Source organism: Ooceraea biroi, chromosome 9 (genome assembly GCF_003672135.1).
Source record: "Ooceraea biroi isolate clonal line C1 chromosome 9, Obir_v5.4, whole genome shotgun sequence".
NCBI classification, from domain to species: Eukaryota; Metazoa; Arthropoda; class Insecta; order Hymenoptera; family Formicidae; genus Ooceraea; species Ooceraea biroi.
Window position 1 is genome coordinate 1,559,156 of NC_039514.1, and position 23,236 is coordinate 1,582,391.

The following is a 23,236-nucleotide window of genomic DNA, read 5'->3' on the forward strand; positions in this document are numbered from 1 at the left end:
GCCGGCGGCGTTAAGTTTAGTCTCGGATTTTATGACAGATAGAGCTGTGTTTTTGCCATTACGTGTAATTGAAAAGGGAAACATCAATATAATCCTCCCGTGCGTATACCATTTGAAAAAAGTGATTGGGCGATTACGTGACCGTCGAGAATATCGAACCATGTAATCCATGGTACGAGGGTACACTGCCTCTTCTTTACGAGCACAAACCAAACGTCAAATGTTCGAGGGTACAATGTCTGGGATGGCGTGTCGCCAAGAAATTTTTCTGATTTTAAATGTCGCGCTAGCACGCAATTTCGTTCAATTAATTCACTGTAACCTCTAATTTAGTAATTACAGAGAGTGCCTTAATAGTCATTACCTCACATTATTTGTGGGCCACGAGAGTTTCGCACCCCTCGGAGAAATTATTCTTTCACTTTCCAACGGGAGAGTTCTCGGCTGGTCTGGCGGACAATGGGACGGAGCTAATTAACGCTTCCTAAGCGACTTACGATGAACGGAATTAAGTTATTATCAACGGTAGATAATTCTCTTCGATCGATGAGTACTTTCTGCTAATTGCTTATCACGAATAAGAAGGATAATAAAGATAATGAGACAAAGATCGAAAAGTCAGGTGAATATTCACTTCTGAGGGCATTCGGCTTCACGGACGAGTAGACGAAAGGAAATAGCTTGCAAGAGTTTGGCGTATGCGCCAACGATGCCCAACGCGAGAAACATGAATATTCCAGATAGACCAAGAGGGAATCGCGACCTGTTTCTGGCTTTGTGACACTTCCCATCATTTCCCACCTCTCTTTCTCGCGAGATAAAGTTTTCGAGCAATTTTTACTCAGTTTAACGATCACGGACTGAAAACGAACGAAACGTAAAAGTGATTAGCAAAAATTGCGAAGAGATTCCTTCCTTTCGAGCGAATCAATCGATTTTCGTGACACGTCGATCGGACCATTAGAAGATGAGTCGAGGGATTACAGGTAAACTTTCTTCGATGGAACATGAGCTAATGCCAACCGGACACAGCGAGTCTCTCTGAAGCGTAAGATTAAAGGAAGGATCCAGCGTGCTGACACACACACACACAGAAAAGTGGACACCGGATCTATCTGCGGATACGGTGCTTCCCTTATCGCGCTGCATCCGCTCGTCGGTCGTGTCTGCGACCGCTCGCAACGATACGAAACGAACGTCGTCCATTCCGACAGGAGTATTATGACCAACGGACTGTCACGAACCGTGCTCCCCTTCTATTTCTCTCTCCTTCTTTTTATTTTATAGAGTTGACCTATTTCGTGACATACCGCGCGACTAGAAGCATCGCGAAATGAAATGGAAGCAGCACGTAGCACTCTTGAACACGATAAAAGCGTATCGGAGAAAAAAAGCACGTAACGCGATCATTATGAAAATATGTTACAGAACGCATAAATATGAAATTGCAGTATCACGATATAACGCGTATCGAAATGTAACATTCTGTACCGTCACGTCATTATTATATAACGCAAATGTTATCTTTTATTCTTGCGATCGCGCATAAATTCCTTTAATATTCTACGATAATTAGGAAGTGCGTTACGCAGAATTATCTCTCGCGCAAGATTACACCGTATTATTATATTCGCGCCCAACACTTATTAACAATATGTTAATAAGAAATAAGTATGTGGTAAACAGTTATACGTCAAGTTTCGCCGTACAGGTCATCGCGTCTATAAACCATCGATCATCCCTGTCGACTCGTGTCGCTCGCGATGCTTTTGCGCACAGCCGCGCTCCTCGTATCACCGCATTAATTTCATTATGGAAATTCGCGCAGTTTACCGTGCAACTCTCTGTGTTTAGATTATCGTATATAAGGCAGCTTTAAAAGAATCATTCATCCGCTGCGTGTCCATGCATGTAGACGGGGACACGCGACGTGGGTTCCCTCTTCCATCTATAACGCCATGATCACAAACACCATCGCCGCTAACGTCACCGCTGCTCTTGTTATTTTCCGCTGCCACGGGATTAACCATGATCGATCGACGGAGCGAGGAACGAGAAATCGCCACTTCGACGATAATTATGTACACAGTACGCCGTGCTGTAATTGGCTGATGGCATAATCGCGGATAATGGCGAAATCGAAGTGCGAATGTTACAAAATTAATCTCCCGTGCCAACAATCGCGGAAATCGCGTCAATTCGGCTTTCGTTGATCGCAAATTGAGTGTTTGCGAGTTTTTCTAAAACTTAGAATTTAAGTTTTACCTTTAAGTTTTACTTCTCGATAACGCCATGAGTATTCAACAATCCGAAAAGACAAGATATCGTTGTTACGATAAGTTGGACTTGGATAACGTAGCAATGACACGCATGACGAAGACATATAGCGGAATGTTCTAATTTCTTTCGCTGGAAATGACAACATGAAAGAGCAGTGCACTGCACATCCCTGGGATCAAATAAGAAAAGTAACTATTCTTTTTCTGTCGTGTGTTTCTTTTCTTTCATTCGCAGCAATAGGAAAGATATATCTCACGCATCGCAAGATCCTTTTTATTCACCACACATGTCTCGCTTTTATACAAAAGCTAGCCGTCTGCTAGCCGTGTCTTCTTGTCGTGTCTTTTTCCCGCGAGCCATTCTTCTCTCTTTCTCCGAGCGCGAATAACAGTTTCTTTTCTTCCGGTACTGTCTTTCCACCCTGGAAAGACACCCTCTCTCTCTTTCGCTGTCTGCCTCCTCATCTCTACTTGTGACCACTCACAATTTCGTCCGCATGTCGTCGGGCATACGAAAGATTGTTTGCGTCCTTGAAGACGCTTCTCCGCGATGGTGCGCGCAGACCATTGTCTATCCTTAAGTCCTGCCGACTTAATTGGACGTTTCGCAAAGTAAATTTCCCGGCCTGGCGGCAGATAATGCTAATTAGCCGGAGTCTGGGTTAATTCTGCGGGTCTGAAACTGTTTGAGACCGTCCCTACTCCGCCGCTTTCAGCAATTTACTCCGAGAAGTTCCCGAGAAGCAATCTTTCACCGCATTGCTGATATTGTCAGATGCGTCAAATTGATCGTTTACGCGAGAGATAAGTCACGAGTCTCTCATTACTTGATGCGTTATTAATTATTATGTTATGTAATAAATTTTGATGAAAAACATATCGATTTCTCTCTCCGTAATCCGTTATCTTCAAACTTTATCATACTTATCATACTTTTATGATAAAATATCTCTTGCTGGATTTATGATTGAAAAATTATGTTAACACATTATATTTATTGCGATAAATATGTATGTATATTTTCTTTCAATGTATTGTAATAAATCATTTTATATTGGGCAACATATGATTCTGATTTTTTTGCAAAGTACGAATTTCATGGTCTCATTGTGGGTGATTCGCGCGTGTCCCATCACCGGCTACCTCTCAACCTGCTCCTTCACGAAGAAACAAAAGAGCTGGACCAGCTTCCCTTATCACAGCCACTTTTAACCATCTCGACGAAAGCTCTCCGACAGTCGGCGGGGGTCGCAACACTTTATTCTTTAGGCGACTATCTTGATTCGTCTACTCACGAATCTCTGCTATCCCCGCAACTCCCCGCTCACTTGCAGCCCGCAAAGCTTCCGATTCGAATCCGCGCGATACGAGATACCCTTGTCAGGCTGGCTAGCCTCCCGTCACCCCCGTTACCCTCGACCTGAGTCTGACCCCTGCCAGCATCCTCCGTCCGTCGTTCGTCGCGTCTCGGGAGGATTCCACGATACTCGCTCGACGTGGCCCATCGATTCGAAAGTGTCTTCGAATCCTGAAATCGGGGTGCGCACGAAGCGACGAGGCGGGAGGAAGCTTGAGACAGGATTCATGGAATCGCACTAAATCCAATTACCTCCGAGACTCCTGAAAGTGATGTATACGAGGCGTTTCACGAGAGATACAGGAAAAAAGGTCGAAGCCTGTACCGATTCCTGTCGGAATTACGGGCTTTGCGGTATTGCGAGAGCCGAGCGGGGTTTGCCGGGGGCGAGACGCGAGAAACTGCAAAAGGATGGAGGACGTTTGTAACCCCTAACATCGCGTGACACGTAGTATCGTTGACGATGATCGTTAAAGAGACATTTTGAGATTTTAGAGAGATTCCGAGCACTCCCACTCGAACGAAATGATCAAACGTGATCATTGAACGGAGTGACGGAGTACGTAGCGGAACGATGTTTTATTTAGTTAGTATTATTACGTTCAGCGATGACATTTATTAAAGTGACAAACAGGTATTGACGAATAGTATTTTTACGTGCAATTTGACGTCGTAAAATAGCGAATTTTGTCAGGTGTCACTCAAAAAAGTTATTAACAAGTTCCCAATTTTTCCAATTTCCGTCCGTCTATTCTTTGTATATATTGTTTTTTTCTCTATGAGTACCAGTTTAAAACTGTAGCATTTAAAAAGCGCACAAACAATGTGTATTTAACGTCGACATACGACAAAGAAAAGATTTCTAGCGTCAGAGAAGAGAATATAAACTTTCTCGTAAAACAGAGTTGCGAGCATGCTCGCTTTTTAACGGACGGCGTTCTCTCTTGTTTTCAACGATCTTGACACGAGCTTTTAACAAAAACTAAATGCAAATTTTACTTTGTGATGCATTCTTCCTCGTCTTAAAATTGATTAAACTTCATTCCACCCTACGATGTTCATTTGCTCCGTATAGTACGCTTATGAACGAAATAAAAGCCGCTCTCTTACTCAATTTACTGTGAGAATAATCTCAGGCTATGATTAAACGGTGAGCCAGACGTGTTCAGGTAATCGACGAGCGCTGGCTAATTTTCTTTAATAACCATCATAATTGCTATTCTAGCTCCCCTGATATGGCCCTTTCTAACTCAATAATCTCAAGGTGGTGGATGTTGGGGCGATTAATGCAGCCCTTGGCTTAAAATGCATCCAATAAATTTCGCGAAACGCCGATAATCAAATTGTCGCCGACCTTAACCCTCGATAAACGCAGATGGGATCTCGAAGGCTGATACACAGCCTTGACGATCTTGGGCGCGAGATCATAGACGTCGATCATCGTTAAGGCGATAAGGCGCTTTCACTTCACTTAATCCTTGGGATAACGGGTATTAAGGTGAATTAGTTCGTTAAGAGTGGAGGGTCATATATCGAAGAGGACATATAATCTGGCTCAGCTTGCATCATGCTCTTAAACTGAAGAGCATTATCCATTTCATCCGTTCAGATCTTACTTTAACTTTCTTACGTCCCGTGAAGATTGTGTGTGCTGCATTAACATCGCAGCCAACGATTTTTCATTTTATTTAGCGAAATTTAGAGATGTTACAAGTCCATTCAACCCAAACTTTCACAATCAGCAATCGATTTCCGCTATTCATTCTAGTATATTTCCATTAGAAACTAGTATAATCATTAGAAAGTATTTATTATACATATTATACGTCGATGAGAATGGAAAACAATACGCCAGTTCTCGATAGTTTGAAACTTTCGGCACGTAGATGTAGCCGTAACACAAGACAAAACGCTCTAATAACGTTGTTTGTTAATTGTCTAACGAGTTTAACTAATTCCTTTCGCAGCGCGGCTATTTTTCGCAATTTTCGAAGCAACGGCGCGGCGTCCCGATGGCGGGCACAAAGTTAACTCTTCTCCGCACGAAGCCGCATCGGGTTCGGCGAGCGTAACGAACGGGCAACGTAGCGCCGTGAACACGAACATTAGCTGGTAGTTAGGCGATCGTAAAACTTGCCGAGCGTGGATGCCCACGCGTTTCCGGAAACCACCACGTACTTTCGGACCGAGTGATAGACACGCGAGTGCAGAACCGGCGAACCGCAGTCGTGACCCGGGCGTGCCCGATGAGCAGAAGGACGCGAAAGTAGCGGGCGATCGTCCTCGCGTATATGCACTTTAATTCCCTGGAACGATATTCAGCTCCTCCTCGTCCTAACCCGGCCGCCCTTCTTTGCTCTTCAGCGTGTCCTTATCTTCCCTCGCCGTAACTCGGAAAGTTTTCTTCGGTCGCAAGTTTCGTGCCGCGCCACGCCACTTTCCGCGCGGTCGAATCCTGTGTACCTTGCGCGAGGTTTCCTCGACTTATCCTCGAGGTAAACTTGAATCGGTTCGTGGTTGCTCGCGAGACTACTTTGCGTATGACGATTACGCGTACGATTCTTGAAATACCAGCCAAGTTGGAAGATGGACTCCATCTTGGAAGGATTCGTTATCACGAATCTGGATCGCAAGTTCGTTCAAAGTTTCAAGCGACGACGATACTCCATCCACGAAATCGACCTGAATTTTCAGGGCACTAATAATTGACGGGCAATCGAAAACTCTCTCGAGTCAATGTACGCGCCCTCGGCCGTTTTCAAGCGTCAAGCTCTCGCCGGTGATAAAAGCTCCGCAAACATCAACTGAGGGCGATCCGCCAGTTTTCGACACATCGGTCGACAACGAGTTGTGGTAGTGCCAGCAACAACTACCGGCTCTTTCAACCGTATCTTCACCAGGATCCGGAATACGTTTACGTCAACGGTAGTCGTTGCCGGCGTTCCTGTGGAAGCGATGAGATCCAGTGGAAGCGGCCTGGCCACAATGGATCCGCGCAAGTGGATTTCCCAGCCACTGCACAATGGCCTCACAGCCTCGGTCGAAATCGTTTTGCACTCTTGCCACGATTTGGCTCCTGCGCCAACTTATTCCTTCCGGTCAGGAACGAGGCTTCGAGCACGGTCGCGGACACTCGCGAGTTTCTCTTCCGTCTATAGCAGATAACTATCCCGTGCTCCGTGCATTGTCCCTTTCTTAGCAATTTACCGCGATGACGCAGGCGAATTGTAGATTTATGGTATTACGGAGAATTAATTGCCGCAAACCAAAACGCGAGAGCGTAACGGCAAAAATGAAACAAGCACGAAATGACCATTGTTTCTCGATCTGACGAGCGATGAAAGCTAACGGGATCATTTCATCGGACGTTATCCGACCGCCTACCGAAAACCGATCCTACACTCGCGATAATGATGGAATAATCAATCGCGTTCATTCCGTACACTGAATTCGCCGACCGCCGCGCCGTCAGCGAAACCGCGATGCGTTTAATAGCGCGCGTCTAATCTAAGTGCAAGATAGCAAGCAAAGTAAATAAAGTCAGGCCGACCGGTAATTGAAAAATATTGGCGCCTCACGTTAACCTGCTAGGCGAATGCGGAAATCAAGCGGCGAGACCAGCCGGATCCGACACATATTTTTTCATTACCCCTTGCGCGCGTTCCCATCTACGCGGCCGGCGCGCTGGAATCGTATTACGATGTTTTTGCTCGGCTCTTTTCCACAGACGGTGGAAAAGTGAGAGAGAAAAAGGAAACTATTGATCGTAGCAATCGCATACGAAATCTGGGTGTCGAGTATACGAGTAAATCCTTTCGTACATCGTCGTACCTACCATTAATATAGAAAGAGGAGTAATATAATATTTTTAAATAGAATTTTGTGAAAACGCGGTCAACTGAACATTTTATTGTAATATAATCGTTTAATCGTGCGATAAACAAAGTCCGACACAAATGAAGACTGAAATTTATAAACGAATAAAACTCGATCCAGGAAATTGTATTGTATAGGTTTGAAAATTATATCGAGCGCACTATTTTCGCATAGCGGAAATAAAAAGTATTTTTGTCAATCTCAACATTTCAGAGTATGAGATACGGCGAGCAAAACGATGATAGTTGCTGCCAACTTCAGCAATGTGAGCTTCTCCCTAGAAATAACTGGCGGACAGTATACCAGCTTGCTCATAAGTTCTTGTTAAACTCTTGCTAGATATCGCTTTTTCTTACCTTTTTCTTCGTACCAGACTGGTAGAACGACATCGCCAATTTTCTTTCACCTTTTCGAAATAAGATATATCTCATAGAGGAGGAAACTTTTTGTTTAATAAGAAATAACTCTCTATGCTGTTGGCAGAAATTGTAACATCAACTTCAAGCAACCACAGTTTTCACATTATCGTAGATTTTCTAAAAGTATATGATAATTTAATCCAATTTAACAAGTGAAATATTACCATTATGTGAAACGTTCTGCCGAGAATAATGAGTGTATGAAATGTCGAGAAATCGGAGATATCCAAGTACAACAATAATTTACGGGAAACCAAATACCGGAAACATTAGAGTAGCCCTTACTGTTTGGTAATGTGATAATTAAGCAAAGTCCTCGCGCAAGCGAATTTCGCAGTCGCGGAAGAAGCAGCTTATTAAACGTACGTTTCGCCATTTGCATATTTAAATTTCCATTTCCGCGGAGCTCTGCCCCGAGCAAAGCCACCAAGTCGGATGGAAAAATCGCGAAAAGTGACTTTATCTCATTTTGTACCCGTTATCGTCACGGAAGGTAGCATTGATCTCTCCGGCCTTCGCGACGCCAAGTTCGCGTTGCAACGTTGCTCAAGAGTCTTTATTTATCTTTGAACTCTCCTAACTTTTCTTTTTTTGTTCAACTGTCACAACAATGTTATTCAAGATTACTTATGTACAATATACTAAGAGATTTGTCACAATTTAAGTTATTCAAATATAAAAATACAGGGTGTCTGACATAAGGCGAAAAATCTCTCGGCCACAGGCACGCCTACTTCCCTCGCTGTCAATCGCGTCCGCTGAATTAGCGAACTTTCTTTACTTAATTACTCGAAATTTTACGTGGTTGTTTGCAAAATGGTACAAGACTTTTTAATTCAGTTTGACGAGCTCTACCTGTGGGCGAGAGGTTTTTCGCTTTATGTCAGACACCCTGTATAATTTAGAAATTTTAATGTACTGATAAACGGTTTTACAATCTCTTCACTCACAAGTAATTTCAATAATCTAATCTTAGTTATCCCCCGTGAAACTGATCCTTTTTTTTGTATAATAGTTTTATCGTACCGACTGTGTGAAATTAATTAAACAATTCGTTACGGTTCCCCGTTATTCGGTGAGCCGTACTGTTGAACGTCGTTTAATTGAATATTCAAAAAACAATATGTACAGCGGCAGAGATAACGACCATTTTAAATGATTGGTCCATCGCAGTAATTACAGTTACCCTCAGGTGTTTAATTTATTAATTAATAACCGCCGACGCGTTATGCCTTTGTTAACTAACGCGACCATAATCGCTAATTATTTCGACTCTACGACCGCTAATTCGATAAAACGCAAAATTAATTCACTTTAACTGCTTAAGTTGTCAGAAGTATACTCTACAATCATGACGTTATAAAACGTACATACAAACGGTGAAAGCGAAAGCAATATTTATATCTCGTTTCGTAAAAAGGCCTGCAGCAATTATTTCGCATTGCATTTGCTGAGAAAGTAATAAGAAAATCGCGCAAGCACAAAGTTACATTAAAATGACAAACACATGTGTACTATAATATAAAAGCAACAAAGAATTCATAAACCACCAATACATTGGATTATTATTCTTTGTTACCTGTTAATTGGATAAATGTTTATTTCTCTCACCGCGTTTTCCTCACGATTAATTTATCAGTTGTGTGAATTCATTTAAACCGATTACATTTTATCCCATTTCATAAAATGGCCCTTTTATAAACGACATGATATATACATTTATGTACATGCTACAAATGGGCATTTCCAGTCCAAAGTTTCGTATCATAGCACGGGAAAATTTCATAATCGCTTCTTACGATATTAACACGATCACGAATTTTCTTCAAACAATCCCCCGTGGCTCTAAATCAGGGACACCTGTTCGTAAGCACACCCCATATAGCACAGCTGCGCCGCGCCGGTGTGGTTGCACCTTTATCCAAGCCGTTAGTTACGGACGCGACACGCGGCGCGTCACTAACAACAGGCATCCCCACGAAGTTTGCCCACCTGTCCTGCTAATGTCGGTTAATATCATGTAAATTGTAATTAATATTCATGGGGTTAAATTCGCCGCCGCGGTCGGCCCGACGCCACCGCCGCCGTCGGGACGAAGTTTTAGCGAAAATTTACGGTCACCGCGAAACATATTTCGGACGTACCGCAGGCCTTGTACGCTTACGGCCCTGCTCAGTCTCGCTCAAATGAATCACGTTGATCTCCAGTGGATCGTAAATCATCGATCGCCTTGTTCGTAGTAATTTCTAATTAGGATTAAAAGCTGTCCAGAGAGAGAGAGAGAGAGAGAGAAAGCAGCGCTTGTCTGTCCACCATAAGGGACAATCGATATAGATATTTATGTATATGAAGTAGAAAAGAGCAGCAGGAAATGTGCGTAAATGTACTCGTATATACACGTATATAGCGCATAACAGGAACCTCAGAATTCCCACGTGACGCAAGAACGGCGGCGGGGCAAAGGCAACATATTAATTTCCGGCAACGCATTTTCCGATGATTAAATTTTCGAACTACGTCACGCGTTCCTTTCGCCGTGGACTATTACGGTCAACTCGCGCAACAAATTAGGCACTGTGCAATTAATTAAACAACGCGTAACACGTACCGTAGTACTTTGCGCAACTAGCTAGCGGCGCGCGGACGCTCTCCGTGAAATTGCATTTGCGACGTAGACGGAAAATAATTTGCAACGTTAACAAGAATTCGGAATAGGAGTCATTAGCATAGCTTGGCTGCACATGTAGCGTACATATACATATATACATTAGCGGGGTGGTTCCTCTTCGTTGAAGGGAAAATGTTTACATATAATAGCGGCGCGTTTAACTTGGTGCCGTAATTAAAATAATGACGCAATGCAAATTACATGAGGCATTGCATTATGATATTATTCCAGAGACGTTCCTCGCGTAACATCGTTGCATATTTTGCTCAAGACGAGAACACCATCCGCGCGGTTGCTTTGAACGAAACGTTCCCGACAAGAACCAATTTTAATATCATGATCATTGTGTTTGCATTTGAACGAAGATTGCATCTCGGTGCAACGAAACATGCGCGAATAAAGAAACATAATGTGCGATCGCACATGTGATACATCGATGTTTAGTAGAAGTTGTATCAATATATAAGTTTTACTTTGCTTATCGTTACATCGGGTCTCTTGAGGTCTACAATGGCAGTAAGCAGTAAGAAGTGATCAATCGAAATCGATTATTTCAAAAACTGATCAATGGAAACTTAATTCTTACTGCTTACTGCTACTGTAGACGGTCCTTTCGACGATATTCCCGTATTTCGTCAAAGAAAGAAATGGGAAGATAGGATAGTCGAGGCGCAACTCAGGCGATCTCTGATGCGCGGTGTTTTATCAAAGACCGCGTTATGATAACGCTATCCGCAATAAAAGAAAATGGCGTGGGACATTTACGAGTACAATTCTCCGACGCATTACCGCAACCTATCTATCTCGATCGGCAAAATGTCGCTAGACCGTTACCATTGCCCTAGGGAGCGACGTATCCTTTTTACGCCGGATATAACGCGTGTTCCAGAGATGTTTCGTTATACTTAAGCGCATGCTTTTTTACGATCACCTTGCGTATCTCTCGTTTTCTTGGATGACAAGTGTCATACTAACGAAGACAGATTGCATCTACCGTATGTAATAAAGCGTGAGCCCTATAGAAATATTTTGCAAAATATATTCTTTGCAGCGAAATCTTCATTATCTCAACAAAAGATAGCAAAGTGTCATTGGACTATCTTTATACTATCGTTTCTGTAAAAAGAAAAAGATTCCCTTCAAGAAAAAGATTTGTGATATTAAGTAATACCAAAACCGGTTAACTTTAATGACACGTGCAAAAAAAAGCAGAAATTATATAAACGAAATTAGCAGCTCGTCGACTTACCATTGATCACGTGGGTCGGGCAAGGATCTGTGCACGGAGATGAGATCGCTGGCATACTGATTAAACGCGTTATTGAGCCAGCCATCGTCAACCAACTTCTTGGTCTGCGCAGACATATTGGTCGGCAATATGACGGGTCTGCCCATCTCGCCGGGTGCGACAGCATCCGGTTCCCGTGGTATAGCCAGCACTCCACCACCTGTGGGAGATTTCCAAAGATCATCAAACAACACTACAAATGAGTGACATGTTGATAAATGAATCGACTGCAATAAAACACGATAAATCGAGTTTGTCTTTGAGTTATTTTTAATCCTTTTGCCTGAATGATGGGAGCATAGTGCCTAACGTTAGCATATAGAGGAGCAAGTCAGCGGCGACGCGACGACGGAGAAAAAGGACATCAGGAATTGAATTTTCAGCACATCCGCCAGGCATACCGAGGCCGAGGTATAGCTTCTAAGAGCTTTCTCGCATAAACTCCGCTTTTATTTGCCGAGGCCATATTGCCGCGGCATAGCTGCTAAAGCCAAGAAAGTAAGTACGCTTCGCGATATGGTTGGCTGGCTGGCGCGCTCGCCCGCGCTTGTCCTGAAAATAATTTTATCCTGGTCGACAAAGTTGGGCCCTGGTGTGTACGATGCGGCAATAAAGAGGACGACAAATTGCTTTAGTGCCGCGACCCGGCCCGCTACGAAGTTCGGCGGTGAAACTCGCGTCGTGCATCACGACCACCACGTTACACCACGAGCTTTTCTTGGGAAATCGCCGCCGGCCTCCTTTTACTTTATTCGCAAGCGCGCGCGTCGCGTCTCTCGTTTACTCTCACACCGATCCTCGCGAACACCGTTTACGCGCACGGAGGCGTCTAAATTCATTAGCACGTCATTTCGCGCGCGCGAGTGCGCGTACATGAACAAGTTACCCTGACTATGAGCTCACGAGCGGTACCAACTAGCGAAACGACCAAGTTCATCATTCGAGATCCTCGCTTACAAGCAAGCGACCCTCTTAATATATCGCGTTGCTCGCGAGCGTGAACGCCGACAATATCACCGAGATGATCCATGTACTATGAGAGTCCTATTCGTACTTGGCGTCTGGCAATAAGGGGATGCGTGGCGGGTGAACTATCAAAGGTTCCTTATTGCGCCCGTGGCAGAACTCGAGAGAACGAACTTTCGTCTTTGAGGATCCTTCCATGGATACCTCTACATCTTCGTGTCTATATTCTTCCTCGACGCGATTTGCTTTTATTCCTCTTCATTCTCGACGTCTGGAGTGCACGCGCTCACAAGCGAGAGGTGCAAACAATATTAGTCTTAAATTAAAAAGATTTTAAGAATACAAAAATTAATAAATAATGTTTTATTTCTACCGAGCAAATAATTTCTCTTCAAATTAAAGCGTGACTATGACTGATTAAGTAAACACATCATGTGTCAACGACGCAACTTAATGAATGATGAATTTTTTAATTCACATTACTCACGCAAAACGTTTACTCGAAATGTCGGACGCATTGAGCCACAGGTGGCTCGCGAAGTAACGTAACATTCTCGGTATGATTCATGCACGGACCATACACGTTCCAGAAGGGACATCTATCAGCTGATTAAGACCTAACTCCCATCTAACTCGCGTGGTCTGTCAACCTATTAACCATTTCCTAACATGCGTGATTCATGCAGCCACGGTGCACCCACGTTACATTGGTATAAAAGATGAAGTAGCGCGTCATACCAACTCTCTAAATTAAATAAACTCGTCATGACGCTTAAGTGAATAGCGAAAATAATACTCGTTCGATCGTATGAACAGAAGCAGAATAAAAACGGTTCTGTCCCGTTCGGCAACATCTCCAATCAGTCTTATCTGAATTGTCCTCTCAACGGATCTCGCAACGTCGTAACGAATCAAGACAAATTAATCAAAAAATCGAGGGAATGGCAGAGAACAATTATAAAGTTTCCGTGAGATTACCTTGCTCCGGTCCAGCCTGATTAATCTTCGGCCTGTTGCCAAGCACATTGCCGGATGTCTCTTTTCTGAATGGTGCCGCGGGCGGCACAAAGCCGTTCGCCGCTTGCTGTGGCACCGCGACGCCCGACGGCGCCAAACCCTGAACGGCGGCCGCCGCTGCCCGATCCTCGGTGTAGAGCAGGAAACAGACGGTCACCCACACGGCGGCCGCCAGAACCGCCACCTTCAGCCACAGAGACCTTCTCCGGGGAAAGCCCATCCTGCCGCCACTTTTCAGTCCTTCCTTTGTGCGCCTGCTGTGATCGACACCCTTCCGCCGCGTCCTGCGTCGCGCGCGCTGCGATTATCGTGCTTCTCGTGCGGCCTCGAAACGTCGTGTTACCTCAACAACATCCTCTCGCTCCTGCTCGATCTCTCTCCGATCGGCTCGTCGAAAGGCTAGGCTAGTTCCTCCTTTCTACACGATCGAGGACGCTAATTAAACGTCTGGACTTAAGAGGAGATCCACAAGCGATGCGTTCCTCTCACGGGTAGTCGCGTCAGAAATTTCACAGCGAGAAGTTTGCTTCGAAGAACGACGTCGTGTTGTGACGAAGAGATGACTAACGATATCACTGATATGCAAAGTCGATGATTCTTCGTGATGGTGCATGCGCCATCGTGTCCATTTCGAAAAGCAAGAATAGTTTTTTCGAAACGTTGATTTCAATATATCACAAGTAACCGAAGAAAGTAGAACACTAGACTATATAAAATAAAGTTTTCGATTATATTTAAAATGTACCGTATAGCAGAGTTTACGGAGTTTTAATTATGTAACATGATACGTTTGGCAAGCGATATGTCGCGTTATATTTTCGCCGTTGTCTCAACGTGGATCTTCAAAAAAATTTTGTATGAATAATGTCTGCTCAATGTTTCTACTAACAAACCACATATGTCTTGACGATATGTATATTCTTAGGTCTCTTGATACCACCGCATTTTTGTATCTGCAATCAAAAAAGTAATCATGTATTATGCAAATGAGTATTACGTGTAAACGTGTACAGTCAGATAAAATAACAAAATGTTCCAACTGTGGCACACAAGATGTAATGGAAATGTTTTTTTTTATACATATATCGAAAGAACTGAGGCAACGAACGGAATAAATTTCACTTTTCCAGTTATTAACCATTCGAATCTCTGAAATGTCAAGACCGACGCGAGAACGAATATTCGCGATATATTTCATCTCATCGAAGAGTTTTCAATTCCTTATTTATTCAGTGATACGCTTGGGAAACTTGCTGGAACAATTCGTCAAGTCCATTTTCCAGCGTTGCAGCTAAGAATGCAAAGATTGTATGGATACGATATTCTATCATACTTGACTATCTTTACACAAGTATGTTATTTATATCTCTGAAATATATATTTATATATATCTCCTGAATGAATTTATTTCAGCAATAAGACGACGCATAACACGAAATAATCAGAAAATACGATCGAGCTGAAAATTTCACAATTAAGTGAATCACACAGTAAATTTGCGCGCTCGTTAGACGATCTACGAGCCAGAGTTGAGCGCGTGTATCTAACGTACGTTCTCGCGAGTAACCCGGCGTCGAGTAATAGGAAAATACGCGCGTCCCGGGACTTTATTAACTTTGTATCAAATTAGGAAATTAGGAACTTTCAGCGATGATGCAACGGCACACTTGTTAACAATGTTAGGACGGACGTCCGGTATACATATGCACGCGGAAGCAGCGACTGATAATTCAGACGTACTTATTCGATACTGATTCTTTTTTCTTTCTATCGTGGAAAATATCGTCGGTTCGAGAAATCGCAGAAACGAATCGAGGAAAGGCAGCGTGTCGCAAGTCGCGTAAATTAAACCGACGTCGCGATACGATCACCGGGCATTATCCACCATTTCCACTGGCGCCTATTACTGGCGCGGGGATGATTATATTCCTGACGTGTGCGCGCGATCAGACGCAGATAAGTGGACGTGCATGGTGCGACCGTTGTATTATGCGCAATGCATCGCCCCTATGGAAAAGTTGGCCGTCGTCGTGTGCACGCAATCTCGCAGATTGTGCAAAGTTGTCTGCTCGTATCGGAGAATCGAGGGCTGCATTCGAAAGGACCGGAGTCTGGCGCGGGATAACGATGAAAAAGCCCCGGCCACGCGCGCATCTCCAAAGATTCGGGATGGGACGTGAAAAGCTCCGCACATCTTTCGGCGCGCTGGAGACGTTTGCTATTCATAGGCGGAGAAAGGCACATGCACGTTTTACCGTAGCGTCGAGCCGTAACCGTGTACCACGCGAGATGCGTCTCGTGGCGGATCGACGCATCGACGGATGTTGTGACGAGAGCGCAGTTAAGCCAGCTTTTCATCGCGAGATTGAGTACTGTGATATTCACGAAAAATTGCATCTGCAAGTACAAATAGCATCGCTTGCTGTTTGCATAAGCGAACAACCGAAAACACAAACACCTTTTGCACAGCGCTAAATAAGCTATTAATTTAATTTTTCGTAAATGAACATTGGAACAAAGATGTTCGCGAAAGGAACAATCTGGCGATATTGCTAAGAAATCTTCAGCCGTACCATGAGAGAACTCTGCGCGTCATACCATCCTATCTTTCTCGAACACGGCACGAGAGGCCTTCCATTTCCAGCGAACGGAGGGAACATTGTCTCGAGTAGACACACGTGCGAAAGCAGTGTGCGCTCTGGAGAAACGTTAGTACGAGAGTAGTCTGGCTCTGGCTCTGGCTCTGGCTCTGCCTCTGCCAGAACCGTACGTGGCAAAGTGGCGTGGTCGCTTTTTAGTGGTCGTTACTATCGGAGACACTTTTCCGTAAAAGAGTTTACTGCTCCTCGTCTCTAAGATGCCAGCCGATGTATCGGTCTGAAAAACTTCCCTTTTCTCTTCTTTACGACCGAGCAGTAAATATACTGTAAGTAGCATAAGTGTCGGGCATCCTCCATCGTCACATCTCTCTTTCTTGCCATTACAAAAAGAGAAATGAACGAAACATTTATTCGGTTACGGAATGGATTGTTCTCCATAGGAGATGTCGCTGACGCCGAAAACAAAATATTTCAAACCAGATTAAACGTAAATGCAGAACATGATTGAAGGATAAGGAAGAATGATCGCGATGCAAAAATAACGTAAATAAAGATTGTAGAATTGCGGATTTAATTTACCATGGAATCTCAAATAAAAAGCTTCGATAACAGTGAGATTAAATGAGCCCTTTAAACCAAACTTTAAAAGGGGAAGCCATAATTGACTGTACCGCGTGTACTATACTTTTACTGTGGCTCGACTCTGAATTAAAATATTCCTCGGACTAGAGAATAAGCTGCATATAGAATAAATTTTCATGTATACATATTTTCATTTTTTTGCTTCTGTTGTTTTTTTATAAAACATTAACCACATTCATTCATTTATTTATAAACATAAACTACATGTTGTTCTTGTAAAATATTGCTTCTCTCTTTTATCAAAGTCAATTGAAAATACAAAATCTCGCAACGTTCGCTAAAATAAAAATATTTGTTATTTTGATCCTACAACAATAATTTTATAAGACTTAGGCCCATTTCTATCAATGTCGCTTAATTTTAACCGTAGTTTAACTCACTCTTCGTCTCTTTCTAAAGCAGGTAGTTAGAAAAGGACGAAAAGTGAGTTAAACTACGGTTAAAGTTAAAAGACAATGGTAGAAATGGGCCTTACTAATGTATCAGTATCTTGAGATTAAGAGTGTTAACCATGTCAGGTGGTCAAACAGGGAATGGAGTATATTCATCATCCACAAGAGTTTGCCTACGTAAATTTCAGTCCCAAGCTCCGTTACCCTTTCGTGTTGACCAAAGTTACATCGAGCTGCTACTGCGGATAACATCGAGCTCGCGTGTCACTGTTTTATTTGGGTTAAGTTCTATTTTCGCCACGGGTCTACTACTACCTACGTGAAACGAGAACACAATAGTTGGACTCTTTGTTCGCCGCTAAATGAATCGCTTAGGATAGGAAGAGAGAAACATCTGAGAAATGCTCGGCAAGGGAAAGAAGTGTCAATCACGGGTTGGATAACATCAGCATCGTGCATCATATCTGACGTGACGAACGTGGATTTATAGTTAGGCACGATGACAATGCACTTTTTCGCTCAAATCACATTTCATCTCGTCTTTATGTCTAAATATAAATTACTTCCCTGATGACTGGACGAGATTATATTTTTTTTTATTTCCGTGCGCACAATTTTCTTCATTTTGTTCATTTATCTTTTCGCTCTACTATTGTTATAATTCACGTGCATCCATATTTCTGTAGTGATAAACGTACCAACCAGTCAATAAAAATTACAGGTATACGGCAATGTGGCAATAAATAATATCTCTGACAGACAGAAACGGCCCATCATGAAATGCGTCCGACAGATTAATCAAATATCGACCGCTAATGGTTGGATGATAGAATTTTGGATCCTCGCTAAAAGCGCTTAAATGCGTTTTGCAATCGAGTTTTCCCGCAAATCAGTTAAGACTGCAAATTCGACGAGTTTCCGCGCGTCCGTGAAATAGTGTGACGTTGCATTGCTTTTGAACCGCGCTGACAAATGTCGACGCGTGCAGCATCAAAATATTTCTCTATACACGCTCGAAAACAAGAGAAGAGAAAGCCGCGAGAGGATACACGAGAAAAAAAGACGAAGGAAGAATATCCGTGGATGGGCAACAGAACCGACATTCTGGTCCACGTGCATCGCACCAGGAAAATAAGCCGGCTAGAATCCCTTGCGGCGATACCGTATGAGCGCGGGATATACAGCAGCGAGCATCACGAAAAGGAATCACAGGAAGACGCACGAGGATTTCAAATCTGCATGAGCCCTCAAACCGATAACATTCGTATCCAGGGTAAGCGAGATCAGAAAAACAATTGGAAAGAATAGGTGATATATCTCGAGTATATACTCTTAGTGCGTGATACTATGCCGTCAGTATTGCATCTATTTGTGGTTACCACGATAAAGATACAATAGAAAAAAGAGATAAATAATCCGCGATGGATGGAGGAACGATGAGAATAATAATAATATAGTAAATCCGGTCATAGATAAGTAGGACAAAATAAAATGCCGACTATAATGTCATTGAATATTGGAACTCGTCGCAAGTGCAACTGCATTGTCTGATACAATTCAGTGATACAATAATTAAATCAGACAGCGGAAATTTCTTGCTTTATTAAATTGTAACGAAACGAAAATAAACAACGCGATCGATAAAAATAAATAACGAATTTGTGAATATAAAAGTACATTTTGCAAATATAATTATTGCTTGATGCCATTTGAAACTCGTTTTATTGTTAGACAAAAATTATAGCATCTGTGAGCTTAACAATACAATATCACCGAGTATTTATTCGAATTAAATGAGTGAAAAACTACAGTTTCACAAATGCAGAAGTAATGTTCATGATGGAAATACTGTAAAAGCGAAAATTTGAAATTCTGTGCCATGCCGCTTAGCAATGGAAATTTGCATGAACGTTACCACCGTTATACGTCCTTAAGATGCATCACTTCATATATTATGCAAAACCTAGTGCAGGATCTGCTTGCACGTTGCCGTACGATGAAAGCAACATATTCGACGGCGAAGAAATTTTCCGAGCTTGACGGTGCACGAAATTGCGTCACCGGAAACGACCACATATCGCGATTCGATAATCAAGAAAATAATTGCGTTATACCACGGATTACTAAGACGCTTTACGCAGCGACCGTTTCGTTCAAGGGAAAATTCAAGATATTACACGTATGATTTTTATAAACTCAACGAGTAATTAGAAACTATTCTTATTTGTCAATTTAGGAGAAACTGCGCGTAATACCTTCAGCGCAGTATATAATTATTAATTACATATTGCAAATTTCATCGTAAAGAACTACAGAATTTTATTTATTGTAAATGTGTCGTGGTGATACACATGATATGGCGTGAAAAGACCGATAGTCAAATGTGAAAATACGGATCGCTAACGCTCGCGTTAGCTTGTCGCAGGGCTGCACTTGGTCCAGTATCCGGGAGCGGTTTTACGGTAATCTCGGGAAAATGTGAACATTAAGCCCTCTTTTCCCCCCACCCCGACAATGAAGAGCGTTGGCTCATATAGCGTGGAGCAATAAAGAGTTAACGCGGTAACCGCTAATGGAGTAACGGACGTTCCGAGCATGCAGACATCGGCTGGACTTGCGCCAAATGAGCACGTTCTTCTAGGGAATACTGCCTGATACTTCTAGTCCACTTCTTTTCTCTATCCTCCATGACAAGTGCGTTCGTACGGTTACTTATTTCTTTCTTTATTTGTTGCGTCGATTTCTGGAGGCCTCGGAAATCTCATAAAGCGTGCCGTCGTTAATTCTGATATTCTCAATGAAGAAAACAGATTTGGAATCTACCATGGAATTAAATGCCGTGGAAGCTATGCGTTTCAGTGACGGATACTGTGATTTACGAGGGTGTAATTTAAAGATTATGACTCGGTAAAGAGTAAACACGTGTGCGTGACTATGATTGATTCGCTTTTAAACTGACGAACTCACACGAAACTACTATTAAATACCAGTACTACAGTATTACAAGGAATTTAGGCTGGTTCACGATATTTTACTTGTTCCACACTGGTTATTTAATCGTGTTTCCTTCTTTTCCGGAAGTTAAGAAAATAGCAAATCTGGCTGCGAGGGAAAGCAAAATTAACGTACATTATATTAAGATTAAAAAGATTAACGTTAATGAAACAAACGATTAATAATTTAACAACAATTCATCAAGAATATTAGTTCAGCAGCATGCTAAAAAATTTGACACCGAGGTAATTGACCTTTGCTAATTGTCGTTTCATTTAAACGAACGGTACGAAGCCACGATAATCTTCCATCACTCGGGGCCACGTTGCCCAAGCCACGTCCGATTTCATGACAAATGATCGCTTACCACGAGCTTTGATTTCGAAGGATACCCACACGTAGATAATCGCTCGGTTGAACGACGTTCGGGCGCGATGCGTGAGGAGTCACGCGCACCTGTTTCGTCAGGTCAGAGGTCACGAGGCCATCGGAGGCCGCATCACAAGAAGTTATTACGTGACTCAGAACCCTTACGAACCTGTCGACGCGCTACCGTAAACCGTGCTAATGGCGGCGGTTGAGCAAAAAGCGCTAACGATTTTTCAGTCAACCAGGACGCCTTGTGGTCTTTTACAGTCGATTATGGGGAACCGTGGCCTGGATTTCCGCGATCGATCGCTTGCAACTTTGAGAGTGCAATTTTTCGAGTGTGATGCAATCTTTTATGTATTCTACCGTCGGAAATTAAACGGTAATGTTCGCTTCGTTGTTACCGATCGCATTTTTCTTCTCGCAATAGAGAAGAAACTCTAGGCAATACTTGTTTATTAATTTATTAAAAGGCGAAAAGTGAATTTTCTAAAGTTACGTCCTTGTATCAGAGGAAGACGTCTGCCACTGCCGACTGTTGAATATAAAGGTTGTACGTAGAAGATCTTGGCGACGCATACGTATGTAAGTCATATGGATTTCATGGTTCGGTGGAAATTCGGTTCGGGTCCGCCAAGCGCGACGCTACTGCGCGGCTAATCAAATTTTCACCTGTGAGACGATTCGCGCTCGATTTCACAAGGGGCGCCGAAGCTCCTCGAGGCCGATGCTAATTAATTTTCATCGAATTAACGCGAATGCTCGCCGAGTCGCGCGTACGAACGCCAAAGGAAACCGCTGCCGGGGTGGATCGCGCCGGGCTTTGCGGAGTCGCACGCGATTCGGATACCGTCAGAGACGCACCCGTATTTATTGGCTCGCTGCAATTAATGGCTCGCGCGAGCGGGGTGTGCAACACGGCGGCGGCATTGCACCGCGATTCTACGTGGAATGTTTATGAATGAGAGAATCGATACGCGCGGTTCGCGAGGCATGCGTCGTAAATCAAGAGATCCGCGAATTCAACGCGCGATAACGCTGTGGCCACGGATACGCGTTTTAAACTTGGCGAGACGCGAGCGACGCGTCATTAACATCCAACGACAAGATCGAAAGAGAGAAAGCCGAGGGCTTCTTTTCCGAAAAAGTGTCGCATTGAACATCTTCACGGTGACGAGCGATAGCGAAAAGGACAGCGAGGGAAACGAAGGTGAGGTTCGATATCGCGGAAAATTGTCACTTTTCCGAAAAGAGAAATTCTGAGGATTCCGCTGTCATTCCGATACACCAATATCAGACACAGTCGATTGACATCTCGCGCGACGTGCTTGCCAAAATCGAGACTGAAATAGGAAAACGGCTGTTGCGTCGCTCGTGATATTATTCACGATCACGAAACTAGATACGTCGCCTCTCATTCTCTTCTCTTTTCCTCGAGAAAATTTCGCGTCAGTCACGGAGATCGTTTCTCAAACTCGCAAAACCGGTAAATCGCGGCAATGCATCGCGCCCATTCACGTCAAGTGACTCGATCGAAGCAACGGCGGCCCGCCGTTTTGATTACTCGCGAGACTAGAGTCGCAAACGTGATTGGAAGCCAAAATCGGAGTCGCGAACTTTACGATGTCCGTGTCCACGTTCTATTACCACGTTCTGAATCGGTCGCTGTTCCTACGTTCTCCAACGTTCTTTGTCAGATGTGTAATATATGTATAACTAGTATCGGTGTCCATGGTGACATGAAAATATGGCGTTTGCACAGTTGCCATTCGTGAAGGACAAAGCGCCTTTTAATTAACGTGTACAGGTCAGCCTCGAACGGAGACAGATATGCGTCGTATCGAATTTGCATCCTTGGCGTGTCGATAATAGTAACATTATTTTTCGATACCACATATTTCGATATATCGCGTATGACAGAATAGAATCGTTACTCGTGCAACATTTTGACTTAATACGAGGATTGTCCAAATTGAACAAAACCATCGCACGTAATTTGCAGCTTTTAGATTCATCAGTGACCGAAATCGCTCCATTCCTGAAACATTGTACACACTTTAACAAACTATTCCAACATATTATGCCACTAAAGCATCCCCATTGACATTCAAGTGCAAGTTTATCGAGTGGCTGCGGTGGCCGTTTAATATCCCCAATTGGTAACACCGTTTCCAACGACGTCAGCTCCATTAAAAGCCGCGATTGCATCCACGCGTCCCCCTTAAAATGTTTGCGGAACGCAACCATCCGACTTTCCCATTGAAAAGGAAACGCTTGGCGCAGCCTGGTCACGTTTCGTCGAAAATACACGGCAACTCGTAGCGTAGCACAGTTGGCGCGTCCAAATTTGTGCCGTTCGAGTTCTCAAC

The 23,236-nt window shown here is 43.3% G+C and overlaps 1 protein-coding gene across 7 annotated transcripts in view; it reads right to left on the reverse strand.

Annotated features, from left to right (window-relative positions):
* The window catches only part of LOC105276243 (putative polypeptide N-acetylgalactosaminyltransferase 9), a 157,078-nt gene that overhangs the window by 43,920 nt on the left and 89,922 nt on the right, over positions 1 to 23,236 (reverse strand). For all 7 annotated transcript variants that reach the window (XM_026972328.1, XM_011333726.3, XM_026972326.1 and 4 more), the window contains 2 exons: positions 13,832 to 14,823; positions 11,849 to 12,047 (listed from right to left, as the gene is read on the reverse strand). In XM_026972328.1, coding sequence (XP_026828129.1) covers positions 11,849 to 12,047; positions 13,832 to 14,090 — 458 coding nt within the window. In that variant the 5' untranslated portion in view covers positions 14,091 to 14,823. The remainder of the gene's footprint in view (positions 1 to 11,848; positions 12,048 to 13,831; positions 14,824 to 23,236) is intronic.